This window comes from Phalacrocorax carbo, chromosome 12, assembly GCF_963921805.1.
Source record: "Phalacrocorax carbo chromosome 12, bPhaCar2.1, whole genome shotgun sequence".
NCBI classification, from domain to species: domain Eukaryota; kingdom Metazoa; phylum Chordata; class Aves; order Suliformes; family Phalacrocoracidae; genus Phalacrocorax; species Phalacrocorax carbo.
Window position 1 is genome coordinate 18,966,706 of NC_087524.1, and position 14,618 is coordinate 18,981,323.

A 14,618-nucleotide genomic window follows, 5' to 3' on the forward strand; every position below is an offset into this window, starting at 1 on the left:
AAAGCTGCATAAAACCTATAAGCAAGTCTAGATGTGAATAGACTGTCTCTGGATGGAGTGGGCCATCAGCAAAACCAGACTACAGCTGCCAGTGCTGCTATAGAGGTGTAAATGGTTGCTTCCACCACCAGAATACTAGCCCTGGCTACAGCGTCAGAAATACAAGCAAAATCGAAGACCAGACTGCCAGTAACTCAGCTGTTGCAGCCCTGCAATGAGGGGCAGTTACCGAGTTACTGGCTGCAGGATTCAGCAGGGTGTCCTTGCTTGCCCTCCCTTGTAATTTTATTTGTCCTCATTGAGACAGCAGCAGGAAGCTAAAGGGACCAGGAAAGGTACAAATCTGATCTAGGCAGAAGCTCAGAGAATACTTTCAGTTAAGTAAATGTTTCCACTTTGCTGAAGTTTCTTGTTCAATACAAAGAGGAAAAAGGAAGAAAAAAAAGGTTGCTTTTCTGATTCTTTATCACTATCACATAAAAGCATTGGTAAATGTAGCATATATCCTAGTGTCTTGATTTTTTTATATATATATATATAACACAGGGAAAGTCTCCAATGCTTAAATAAAAATCTTACCTTGGCTCTCAAGCTTGGCAGGCTTTTGATTCTAATACAACACAGATCAGAGGGTGGGGATTTTTGGCTCTCTTACCTGAAATACCATGTTCTTCAACATATGTTTCTATTAGTTATGAAAGCACCACATTCTTGTCACATAACTTCATGAAGTTGGGAAGGTGCCTCAGGTAACAGAATGGCATCTTCTCGTACAAACTTTCATATCAAAGACGACTGTTTATGATATGAATCACAGTCAAGCACTAAGTATAAGAGAAAGAAGCTAATGAGTCTCCTTTGCTTCCAGTGCTCATTATAGGAAACCGGTTGCAAAAAAACCTGCCCACACCAATAAAAGTCCTACCAGCCTGTTTCTCCTGGGCTGGCTTACCAAAGCCAAATCAGTGCATGCAACCCTGACTACTATGGTCAGGTCGTTGTCTCCTGAGTTTGCCACAAGTACCAAAGCGTCCATCAGTGCCTCTGAACGCCACCCTAAGGCAACATCTGCTCCAAGTTCAGAGTCTCTACTCTTGTCTGAATTAAATTTCCATTTGCGTAGCTCTTCTCCACACCAGGATTTCCTGTTTATTCCTTTCCTCTCACTTTCTTGACTGCTGGAGGAATTGGGGTAGAAAGCCACACTGAGATCATCACCTTTCATGGCAATCATGCAACAACACGATTAATTCAGAAAGCAGCATCTGCCGTCTTCCTGGGTATGGTGTTCCCAGGCACTCAGACTCTGGAAACCCCAGGACACAACTCTTTGCTCACATGAGTGCTGCATACATCAGTCTAAACTCTTTTGAAAGCATGAGCATCTACTTTGGTACCTCAGGGAGTACCAAGTTATTTTTAAAATCTAAGGACATACACATGCAGAAGCAGGGCACACAAATAACTTCACTGATTTTATCTGTTCAATCTGATGAGGGGAGAGAGAAAGTGATGTGAACTCCAGAAAAGGCAGTCCCACAAGCAAGGCTGTATCAAGTGAGATGGAGGCCACACTCTACAAGAAAAGCCACCTTCATGGGAGTCCCCTGTGTGCAAGCTGGAGTAGGGAAGGAGATGACCCCTTCATGGGACTATTTCTCCCCACCTCCATGGCCCTCCATTGGGTAGAGCTCAATCTTACAGGACATATTTTCCAGGAGACATTAGCCTGCCCCACAGTGCAGCTGGTCGAAGTTGAAGCCATCTTTGCTGCTATGAAGGAGAAATGTGCCTGCTTCTCTGCAAATCTGAGTAACAATCCAGGAGGAGCCTGGACCTGCTCTCCCAGCACCAGCCCTGCTCCTACTGCAGACCCTCAGAGATCTGCTCACCAACTCTTCATGGGGGGAAGAGGGCAGAAGCAAGATTGAGTAATCTAAAAAACAGCCAACAAAAAAAAAAGAGGACCATGAATACCATCTATAAATAGAGTGCCAAGTCCTGCTGTAAGCTCACAACATAGCTGAACTAAAAATAGCAGTACGACAAGACAAAGCAGTGCAGCACTGGTGTCAATATGAACAGTGATGTCAAGAGTATGAATATAGAAAAGAATAAGACTTTGCTACAGTAATTATCTACCTAACACAGAACAATGAGGAATAAATATAGAAACCTTATTGCCAAATAGGCTCCTACTCTCAAAGCAATGTTAAACGAAACAAAAAAAGAAACCCAGAAAATTAAACTATAGAAGGAAAAAGCTATTTTTCTTTTTTCTTAGCTGTAGTGGTATTTTTTCCTGGTTTGCCTTTTATTATATGACACTCATTTTCTTAAGTGAGAGATCTGGCCAGAACAGTTCTCAGCATGTGCATCTCCTGCATACTTGGTCACAAGGTCTAGCAGCACAAGTGGGATTGTCTGCTAACATAAGGCTGTGACACCCAATGAGAAATTAAAGAGATTGAACAAACACTGTAAAGGTTGGAGTTGGGGCTGGGAAAATGACATCGTCTCCTCCAGTTCCTCTTTATGCCAGCTGATTGCTGTTCTCCTGGTACATAATTGTCACCCCATCCACACTGGCTGTATCACAGAGCAATCTGGACACCTACACTCAGAAGCAGATTACAAAGGACTAAATGCACACAAGTCTGTGCAAAATCATTATTTCCCAGTGCCATATCAGAGAATCCCAGAATGGCAGGGGCTGGAAGGGACCTCTGGAGATCACCCCGTCCCACCCCCTGCTTGAGTAGGCACCCCCAGAGCAGGGGCACAGGGCCGCGTCCAGGCGGGGGGTGAATGTCTCCAGGGAAGGGACCCCACAGCCTCTCTGGGCAGCCTGTGCCCCTGCTCTGGCACCCGCACAGGGAAGGGGTTTGTCCTCATGTTCAGGTGGAACTTCCTTCCTGTGTTCCAACTTGTGCCCATTTCCCCTTGGCCTGTCATTGGGCACCACTGAAAAGAGCCCAGCCCCATCCTCCTGACACCCACCCTTTAGATATTTATAAGCATTGATGAGATCCCCCCTCAGCCTTCTCTTCTCCAGGCTGAACCAATCCAGGTCTCTCAGCCTTTCCTCATAAGGGAGATGCTCCAGTCCCCTGAGCATCTACTCACCTGTAACAAAAACAGTAAGCTCACAAACACTTTCCGTGTTGGAAGTGGGCAGCACTATCTGGCCAGAACTGAGTTCCTGGGGTACACGTGGCTGGATTGCCTCCTTAGACCAATGCAGCAGGGCAGCTGCCTTATATGTGGCAAGCACTCCTTCCCAAGAGCTTTGAACTGCATGGAGTCTTCCTAGGATCCATAAACACAGCACAACATGCCTGCTACCAAACACTGCAGTCCTAGTCAACACATACTGTGTGGGTTTTGATTATATTACAAATTCCTCCATGCAACAAAAAAGTATAGATATAAAATTTGCTTTAACTGCTCATTTAAAAATGATGTTGTTTTGGAATTTTACCAATTATTCGGTCATTGTCTATGTATTAGGAAATCTCAAAGATCACTGCTTATTCTTTAAGGTGATAAACTAATCAAGTTAAATATTGGAAAAGAATTAGGAAGTTTAACACAAGCAAATCTGACAAGGTGAGTGTAAAGGCATATAATCTGAGGTAACAGTGGTGCTTCCTTTGCCAGATGTAGATAATGACTACAGACGTTTCCTACCTTAAAACCTGTATTTTATGCCATATAAACGCACCTTGTCTTTCTTTGTCTTTTACTGTTCCTCCATTCAACTACTTGACGTCACACAGCACTTCCATTCTCTTTTTTTCCTCCAAAACACAAACCACAATATAACATGAATTCCTTGGCCTGAAAGCTCAGAATCTCATGGAGAAAAGCAAGCATGTACTTACGACCAGAGAGAGTTTCTTCCTTGTGTGATGACCCCAGTGAATTTTGTTAGCCTTCGAGCATCGACTTCAATCCACTGATATGGGTCATTTCTTCCTGCACACCAAGCACCATCATAAAAATCATTTTCGTTAACACCTGCCTGAAAAGAAGGCAAAACTGTCTTCATAAATCAGAACCAAAAACCTGAAGGTCTTTCATGGGAAAAAGAAAAGAAAACATGAAGTCATTATTCATTCCACTTACTCCTTTGATAGTCTCAGGGGTCTTAAAACAGAGCCATTCTCAACAGCTATATGGAGCAACCAAAATATTTTTACTCAAAGCAGGGAGGGAAATTGTACCTTCAGGAACTAAGAACCATTACATATTAACTTAAGTTAGAGTGAGAGAGCATGAACAGAGCTTCAGTTCAGTCCACCTGTCTCTGTGGCCTGACAGAGCCTTTATCCAGAGCTTTATCCACGTGGTCTTCAGAGTTATGAAAGTCCTAAAAAGCTATCTCCAACCCATGTCAGTAATGGTCAGTGCTGGAATAATCTTTCCGCTGGAAGCATCAAAGGCGAGCTTAGAGCATTTGGAAACAGTAATACCATTTCCCACCCATTTTCAATCCCAGAATTATTAATTTTCTTCACTAGGGATAACCAAGCCTTAAGCAAATTAATATCAAAGGTCAAAAAATTTAGGAATGCCAAACTGTACTCCAATTTGCATACCAATCTACATCCCAATTTATGTTGGCAAGAACGCCACAATCTTCCCAACTTTTTCAAAGAAATAGCTGCAAGGTATTTTGAGCTAGCTGTATTCTAAATACAACTGAAATAGCATCTAAAGAAACATAGCATTTGAGGTCTTCAGATATTTATCTTATTACTAAAGCCCAGGAAATGTTTGGCACCAAGCTGGCTCCTGCCATAGAGAGCACAGAAGCTTTTCCATATGGTTCTCTCAGGCTATGTGTATTTTTATGGCATTTCATCTGCGTTCAATGTGGATTTATCATTGCCATCCATGCAATTCAAAGAATGAATATCCTTAAATGTTTCCCAAATGTAAATGAAGAGTCTGGAAATCTTTGTAAGTTCACATTAAAGACAGATCTTAAAGCTCTGGTATACAGTTATTATCTGTTCGGTGGTGTCTTTTCAGTTGGTGTTTATATATATACAAAACATAAATGAAGAACCCAAAAATACAACTATCAGTTAAGTTTCCTGAATTATCCTTCAGCTTCCCACTGAGCAATATTAACAGATATTACAGTTATAGCTGGGTTACAATGGCAGAGATTGACAGGTCCATCTATTTCCATTTTTACAGATAGTTTCTACCAAAATGGGCATTGGGTGGGTCTGATTCACAGACGGAGGCAGCAGTTGTTAATCCCTTTTCCCAGTGCGAGTCTGGTGGCTGCTGAATGAAGTGTTGCAAAACAATTTAATTTATTCCTAAATTCCTAAATCTTCTTGTTTTCTCTGGTATTCAAATCTGAGATAGGGCAGCTTAAAAATTACTTGCTTTCCTTCATCTACCAAATGTACATTAAACCACATACTTTTACATAATAACTTTGATATTTTAAAATGAAGATTGTATAAAAGTCAAGGTACAAGATAGAGGAAAAGCTCTATTAACAATGGAAGATAAATTCTTCAAGGAGAACTGAACAACAGGAAAACATGAGAATACAAATATGATCACTGACCTGAGTTATAACCTTTTTGAAGAAAAGGTTTCAATGCATTTTAAAATAAGATGGAATTTGAAGTAGCCTTAGGGTTTAAAACTAATGCTTGCCAGGAAGCATTAAGATCTGCAGAGCACCTTGAACCAGCATCATGCTAATCCCCTTCACACTGATGAAACTCCCCCAATTTCTGCAGACTAAGTATCCGTATCTCTCATTGCTTCAGCTGGCATCCTTGGTCCTCATTCAGACTGAGGATATTTCGCATTGGCGTGATGCTCATCAGGGTGTAAAGCTCTCCTCTGCATTACAGTGAGAAGAGGGAAGCAGAGGAGAGAAAAAAGCTTCTTTGCAAAAAAAAAAAGGCAAAAAAAAAACCCCTAAATTGCATACTCAAATCCTCACATCTCAATGGTTCCAGCAGGACTTCAAGCTAAGCATGTGCTTATGTTGTATATCAAATTCGGGGAGTCTAAAGGACATGCTTACAGTTCTGCACAGTTTAAAATGCTGTGGTTTAAATAGTGGCAAGGAGAGCACAAAAGAAAAAAAGAAACTGTTGCTACTTCTTCCTGCTCTCTTATTTCCTGACATCAGCTTCTCTGAAGCTAAAGGAATATTTTTACTAGGTAAAAAGAAGCAGGTGCCTGTGTATAACTATCACAGAGTACTACTTGAAAGAAAAAAGAAGAATTTAATCAATGAGAAGTTCTTATTAGAAATATTTCCAAAGGAAAATAGTTCCAATAAATTTGTGTTGAAACGTGTCTTTTCTAGCTTCAAGTCTGTATTTTTTCCTAAGGTGCTTGAGGTTTTGAAGTTGCCCATATGCCAACTTCAAAATATTGTTTCTATAAAATCCCTTATAAGCTCAATCAAATATTTAGTAGTTAAAATCGCAACTAAATTTCTTTGGAAAATTATCTGGAAATATTTTCATTACTGAAAGATGAGAACAATTATCATAAAATATTTAATCAAAGAATATAGATTAAGATACCGTTTTCTCCGTAAGATGTTTACTTGAATTTAAAAACTGTATATTGAATTAATGAGATAATGTATTCGAGTTATGACATACATACCTTTAAGCTACACATTTTAAACACATTATCTTCATAAGCAGGAGAGTGAAGAAGCTAATCAAAACTGCAAGTAATGACTAGGTCTTAAGCAAACCATTTTTTCCTTCACTGAATTTTCAGGAATAGCTCAAAGTCTAACCCAGCTTATATTTCACTTGTGGCTAAATCCAAAAAACATTTCTCAATATGCAGCATCTTATGAAAAAATATCTTTTTGATATAGGAAAAGGGACTTTTTTCCTCTGCCACTCCTAAATTATCTATAAACATGAATGTTGAAAACTAATTCAAATAAACCAACTACTTATTATGAACCAAGAGGCTAAGATGAAGGGTAATCAAAAGGTTACAATTCAAATACAAATTATATGACTTCTGATTTTAATTCATATTACTTTCTGAGTTAGACATGTGCATGACAGAATAAACACTTGCCCATGTTATCACGGTTCCAAAAGCCTTATTCTGTAATGAGGAGAGAGCTATTACTGCCTAAATGTATTCAAATGAAGAAAGAAATTTCAGACTTCTGCCACAAGACAGCTGGAGCAGCAGTAAAAATATAGCTAATATCAAACCACTTCTCCTTAAACTCTTCTCCATTCACAGCAGAGTGATCGCAAACATTATTTTACCATAGGAAGTTTGGGAGGAAAAAAAACATTACTCATCACAAGTATTCATAGCAACCACTGACAGTAGAGAAGACAAGAACTAAAGCACACAGGCTGAAGGTAGAACTTCAATAATTTTCTCTTTTACTTGTGTTTTGATAATGGAGTTTTTCAAAACAAACTAGTGAAACAAAGAACTGAAAAGACAAAAAGCAATACATCCTGCTTATTTGCATACACATAATTGCATTACTTGATCAATCTTCAGTGTTGTTTGGATTTCTCCAACCAGGAAAATGAGGAAGGGGGAAGAAACATAATTTGACTAATTATTTCAGGTTTTAATCACTGTTCATTATTGTACAAGCGACAAATACTAATGATTTTTACCCATGAGGGCAGAGCACCTCCATGAATATTATTTTATGCTGTGATTTTCCCTGATGCTGTTAAATTACTACTGGTTGTGCCAGAATTGCTGTTGTAGGCTAGATCTCCAATATACAGGGCTCTAGTAGCATTGCTCCTGCCCTCAAGAGGTCCCAGCTTAATCACCACATTCATATGTGACTGGGAGCAAAATTGGGTCCCACACAGCGCCAGGTCACAAGAGAAGCAGATCCTAGAAGGTCTTATCCAGTCCTGCTAAATCTGTCCCTCTTTGGGATAAAGCATATGCTGCCTGATTAATGTCACATGCTCCAAATCATCTAAACAGAAAAAAATAACCCTCAGAAGCCTTTGAAAAACTTAATTATTCTGTGAATTCCCATTGAATTGAGGTAGTGCCAACCAGGGTGAGCCCTAAGGTTCTCAGCTGACACTGTGCCAGGTGACGAGGTTGAGCAGAGAGCAGATTTTGTCTTATTTCAGGGAGAAGCACAATCATGGCACAAATAACCTGATGGCACTGTGGTGATACCCAGCCCATGCAACAAGGGCAGCAGCCCGTAAAATTGCTCATCAACATACATATAGCACAGAGCTCTTGTGAAACTTGAGCAGCACGTTGGCCTCTCAGAATCTCTCTTACTTGGACCAAGTGTTTTTCTCCACATACAGTACTAAACAGCATAAAAACACAGCTGCTTAAATACCAGTGCCTTTTGCCTTTCCCCAGCCTGCCGCAGCCCTCCCTTTTGAGCTGCAAAGAGAAATCACCAGGGACCTCATTATCCATATGACACATCAGTCCTCTGCAGCACCTACTCTTGGTTATAAGCATATATCTTTAAAATACTACTGAAATTCAGAAGTAAAATTAAGCATGAAACCCAATTGACAGGGAAGACATGTACAAAATCTTAGTGGCTTTGAAAAAATTTAAAGTGCTATTAATTTTAAGCTAATCCCAAGGGAAGCAGTATCTAGGAAAATAAGTGCAAGCCCATACTTTTGACACTGCCAGTCATAGTGGTAACTCTAAGTGGTCAAGGGGTTCAGGGAATTACTGTTCCTATAGTATACAGATAAGCTTTTAGCAGGGTAAAAGCTTTTGATTTAAGGATTACTAGAAATCTTTATTAGAGGTAAAGTTGTAGCAGAGAAAAAGAGCTACATTTAAATGAGAGGAGTAAGACAGAGAAGTCACTTTAGATTTAGGTTGGCTATTAGGGAAAGTCTCTTCCGCCAGAGGGTGGTGGAGCCCTGGAACAGGCTCCCCAGGGAGGCATCACAGCACCAGCCTGGCGATATTCAAGCTGCACTTGGACAAGGCCCCCAGAGACACGGTGTGAATTTGGGGTTGTCCTGTGTTGGACTAAATGGTCCTTGTGGTTCCCCTCCAGCTCAGGACATTCTGTGATTCACCTTGCTATAAGCCCAGTGTTGTTGGGTTATTTGTGTATGAGCCTCCCCAGCTCTGGGATCAGGTAAGCCCCTAAACCAGAAACGAGGAACACCAGCTTTTGGATAATAAGGTGAATCAATCCATGCAGAACTCCTACAGCTCAAGAAAATGACAACATGAAAGTTTGCATCAAGAAGAAACATGACATTGTGAAGTCTTTGTTCACAGCAAAAAAAGGCTCCATCCTTTTTACAAAGAAGAATAAAAACCCAATTTGCACAGGACAGAAGATCCTTTCACTTGAGACTCTGCACAGCTCTCCAGGGAGGGGGCAACAGCCCCTGCACTGCAGAGGTGGGGACCTTATTCTCACAAGAAATACAGAAGAAACAGCTGCCATGGAACTGGCAGAAGCATTATGGTTATAACCAGCAGGGCCCAGGCACGGCAGCTACCCAGCAGGTGGAGGTGGGATGGGAGAGGTGCAGGTCCTGAGGTCTAAGGGACAGGACACTCAAAGAAACCCACTTAATCTAACCTGAGCCCCAGGAGCTTTTGGGAAGGAAGAACTGAGTGTGTCTCGCTTCTGTTTGCTTCCCAGCAAAAGGCTGTCCCCTTGGCTTCTGCTGGAGACTCTGGACTATACTTAGGGAAAAAGTCATCCATACATAAGACTCTTATGCTTCTCTAATTAATTTAATGTAACATTACTGGTGATGACAGGACACCTGACTAGATGGACTCCTGGTCTAAACCACTATGGTCATTCTTGTGTTTCAATAAATTGGACTTTTAAACACCAGCATGAAAAATGAGGAACCACAACCAACAAAGAATGTAGAAGTTTGCATCACAGTCCTCGGTCTTATACCACTATATAAACAAAACTGTAATAAAATAATTAAACATTCCTATGGAACCCATCTGAACATCATCTGCATATTATTTTTGTGTTCATGAGGGTTTCTTTTTTCTCTTAGCAGAGACTACAAAGCAACCCACCTCACTCAGATCTCAAAAGGAATTAACTCTAAAGGCTGCAGGTGAAACCTCCCATTGCACCCAACCACTTGTACCTGCACACTGGCTTAGAAAGGAAGAGCCTGATCCGACCTCCTCACTGCCCACAGGCTCCTGCCACTCACCTCCAGCTGGCTCTGCATGGCTGCACGGCAAAGTGGTTCACTGAGCTTTTGGACCAAAGTTTATTCATTTAACAAACAATAAAAAAAGGGAGGCAGAGTGTGTCCTCCATAGAGAAGCTCACAGAGCTGTTTGTGCAGTGGCACCAGAGGAAGCCGAAGAAAGGGGAGTAGCTGCAGCATGGGATTTTAATCAAGAGTGGTTCCTCCTCCCAGCAGCTGCCCACCATTATACCACAGTGGGCACCACCTGAAATTGAGCTGCTGATTAAAGCTCATCCTTCCTAGACTCAGCCTTAGTTCATTAGCTAGCAAACTCCTTTAGCTGGAGGGAAAAAAAAAATCTAATGGAGGGTCTAATAATGAAAGGTAGCTAATAAATGAATTAAACTTCAGAGATTTTCCACTGTTGACCTGGTGCTAGTATCCTGTTTATGACTTTTAAGTTTTAAATGTACTTTTTATGCAAAAGTAATATTTTTACACTAGAAAATAATGTAATTCAGAAAATAACACTAATAAAGTGAAAAACAGAAGCACAAGAAATGTGAAAATAGAAGTTGGTCCTGCAAAGTACCTAAGCACTTTAATAGTAATTAAAAGAATCTAAACCAGATTGTATGCTAGGGATTTCTGAACCGGAGCCTTTTTTGGTACCACAATCATTGCCTCTGAAAAGCTGCCTTAGGGCAAGTACTTGACTTAAAACCACTCCTTCAGTTAACTATTGTCATTAACTACAGGCAAACAACAAAAAAACAACTTGCAGTGTGAGCTTCCTTCCAGGCTGATTGCTGAGGGAGCTGGGAAGGGAGCAGTTCTGGGCTGCCTCCACCTTTGCTTGCTCACAGAGGTCTGTTTGGATTTGCACCCTCAGCACACTAAGTTTGGAGTTTTTTCTAACTAAGCCCCATGAATCTAAAGGTTATCCATCAACCTTATTCACTTCTATAATTCCGGTGTTTCTCCTTCATTTGAATTACATGAGCTGACAAAGTAGTCAGAACCGATAACCATCTATTGGCTCTCTTTATATAAAAGTACAACCGTAAGCCATTCTCCCACTTAGCAGAAAAATTGATGTTACCTGAATATTAAGCCTTCCTCTGTGGGCCCCAAGGCCATACCGCTTTGCTGTAGAGGCATGGAGCTGGAAGTCAGTAATTTTTAATGTCTCTAGACCAAGTGGAGGGCAATCTACAAAACAAAAGATTGATTAAAGTTTAATTAAAACAAAACCAAAAACAAAACCAGTAAGTATTCAAAGTTTCTGGATTTCACATGTGCCAACCTGGCTGGGGTCCTCAGCTGGTATAAATGAGGACAGTACCACTGAAGTCAATAAGAAATGGCAGCTCTCATAAAATCAATGAAGCAATGCTGATTTACACTGGCTGAGGATCTGGCACTTTTCTCTCTTTTTGGTATTTTCATCTCTTGTTTTCACGCACGCACACACACACGCGTGCGCACACAGACACACACACACACACACACAACACACACACACACACTCTCTCAGTCACTCCAAGCTACTGTATGAAGTTATGTTTCTAATTAAAATCTGTCCTGGAAACTTCAATCACAGTCCCTCACATTGCACAACAGCATCTGTTACAGAGGTCTGGGAGGCCGGACAACAGAGCTCTGCAGAGGTAATGACTAAGCACAAAGAGGGCAATTTTGAAACATGAGGCCATCTCTCTAAGCTCTAAATTGTGCAAAGCCTTGAAGAAAAGCAGATGCCATTACTTTAGCAGCTAGCCAGCAACGCAGCAAGCTACAGCCTGGAGCTCTGGCTTTGGAAGATAAGATGTTGGAGAGTCTATTTCATTATTATCAGAAAAATATTCTGCTCTAAAATGACCCCAGCCAACCACAGTATTTAAGTCCCTTACAATGCCTAGCATATTTATCCTCAAAATACCACAGTGAGGTGGGGAAGACCCACTCTCAGTGTTTCACAGGTGAACAAAAGCACAGAGAGAGACTTTAGGAGCACCTAAATTATACAACAGAGCACAATTTAGAGACCCCGAAGCCAGCGCCAGCTGGAATTGGAAAGTGTCATACTCATTATTTAGATCAGGTACTTGTTAGGTTAGACTAGGTTTTGCACTGCCGTGGGCGTATCTGGGTTTACCTGATACTTCTGGTAAACCTCCAAACTTCTGGGTTTGGATAGAGGACAGATTTTTTCTGCAGTCAAGTGTGGGAGGTTTGTTTGCTGCAGCTTGCACAACCGGCTGCGACAGCGACAGGAGCCGAGCACCAGCCATGGAGCCCAGGCCACATTTCCAATCCCCAAACCATCCTCCTCACCACCTGCCGGCCAGCTGGAATTCTGGTCTCCCTTGTGCCACAGTTGCTGGAGAGAGCGAGCAACCTGTTGCTGTTGTCAGAGCTCACCCCCACTCTGTACCTGTATCCCCCAGACATATATATTTTTAATCACTCACCAAAACGTCATGAGGGTACGTAACTGAGAATCTCATCCTGACCTGTCTAACTTTCAAGTGTAGCTTTGCATTACTATGCACAAACTGGCAAAATGTATGAGATTTCCTGTGCTCCTCCTTAGCTCCTAACAACCTAAAATCCCTCAGGAAAAACTATGTGCTGTCAATTCACACCAGTACTTCTTTGTTCATTCTTAGGGAAGTGCTCACACAAATCCAGGGCCAAATGCCTCCATCACAGGCAGTAAAGACAAATGCTAAATAACAATATATTTTCTAAAATACCAACAGTGATTTTAGTCTTACACAAGAGACAAAATATAGACAGTTCCTCACTTCGAAGAGTTTTCAATCTAATTACCCCAAACAGAGAAGAGACAGCATGTTTAAGGAAAGATAGAGGAAGGAGTAGCTCAGATGATTTTCGTTTCATTGGCTGATGGTTTTAATTGCATTTCCTTATAGAGTGTTTCATCTTTCATCGTACTCCAACTGGCAGAAGTCTCAGGCTCTGACAGATCTCTACTGGGAGTAAATTATATAGCTGGGAACTGCATGTCTTTCTCTAACAAGTTCAGTCCTCAAGACAGGTTTGGAAAACAACCTCATGGCATAACCCTGCAAACGCATAACCCTGCATACTTCGGTATATTTCACTCTGTGAACAGTCTCACCATTCCCAGACACTCAAAAGCCACCCAGATGTACCTGTGCCAGGTCTGAGCTGGAACTAAAACCAAGCTGGTTTTACATACTCAGTTCATAAAATATCATTTAATTTGATGTTTTTACTGCACTTAACAAGGCTAAGGGGCAATCTGCAGGTACTGCTAGGAGTTAACAAAAAAGTAGAAAATTTTCCACTAAAGGAGCAGACAGCTCCATCAGCAATGGATCCACTGAAGCTCGGTCTCTTCCAGATGGTGTTTCTCAGCCCGTTCTCTGCTACCAGCAGGAGCGAAGGCTTACAGAGCTGCCCTGAGGACAATCAGCACATCGCTGCTCCACGCACTGCGGTCCTGCAGATCTGCAGTCCCCTTCCTCGCCGTCACTCTCTTCTCTGCAGAGACCTATTGTCATGAAACCTGTAGGAAAGGCACTATTTTTGAGCCTGGCAGCTGCCTGTCAGACCTGGCTGTAGTTACCTGGAGTGACATACCCCTGTCTGAATAAGTACAAGAAGTGGGGTTTGTTTTATGCAGACTGAAATGTTACTCATTTACTATAAAACTGCAGTATTATTGGGTTGCCTGTGGATTTCGGGAAGGATTTCTTAGACTGCAGGATGGGTATTCACAGGCTGACAAAATTGCCTGCACGTATTTGTGTGTGTTATCTCTGTTTCTAGAGAAACAGAAGCCTAATAGCAGACTCAAAAGTGTTCAGATGGATCTCAGTTAAACATGCCTGACTGCTCTCTATTTTTCAAGGATTAATTATTTGTATTGTCTGTGAATGCACCAGATTAACAGGCCAATATTATGAAATGCTCAATTTAACAGGAGTTTTCAACGAAAGCAAGATTAGGCTCTAAGAGCAGGCAGGAGCTATCTACGATATGCAGAACAGATACCTTTGATGAAAACTGTGCAGTATGTTGTTGACAATATGCTGTCCTTTCTCAGTGTGCTCAAGCCTTACGATATTTCAAGTGAAATCATTAGGATCTTTACCATCAATTCAATAGTATCCAGGCATTTATTTTTTTGTTTACTGTTATTTAGTAGGAGAACACTCAACTTGCTTTCTCTGGAAGACTTTAAGCTGTGACTTCTTTAACTTACCAAATCATATAAAGATATTTTTTACTTTAACTTGGTAAGAAAAAATCAAGTATTTTGCTCCAATACTTGACTGAAAATTAATGAAAAGTGTTCCTTTCACAGTTGGCCCCACTTTCTCCAGTGACCATCCCAAACCTGGAACAGAGCAGCAGGATTCTCCGTATAAGACC

At 41.2% G+C, this 14,618-nt stretch overlaps 1 protein-coding gene across 1 annotated transcript in view; it reads right to left on the reverse strand.

Moving 5' to 3' along the window:
• Positions 1-14,618, reverse strand: part of CPXM2 (carboxypeptidase X, M14 family member 2) — a 79,030-nt gene that overhangs the window by 40,362 nt on the left and 24,050 nt on the right. Inside the window, exons 2-3 of the mRNA XM_064464346.1 lie at positions 11,293-11,402; positions 3,885-4,024 (exon numbers count right to left, since the gene is read on the reverse strand). Coding sequence (XP_064320416.1) covers positions 3,885-4,024; positions 11,293-11,402 — 250 coding nt within the window. The remainder of the gene's footprint in view (positions 1-3,884; positions 4,025-11,292; positions 11,403-14,618) is intronic.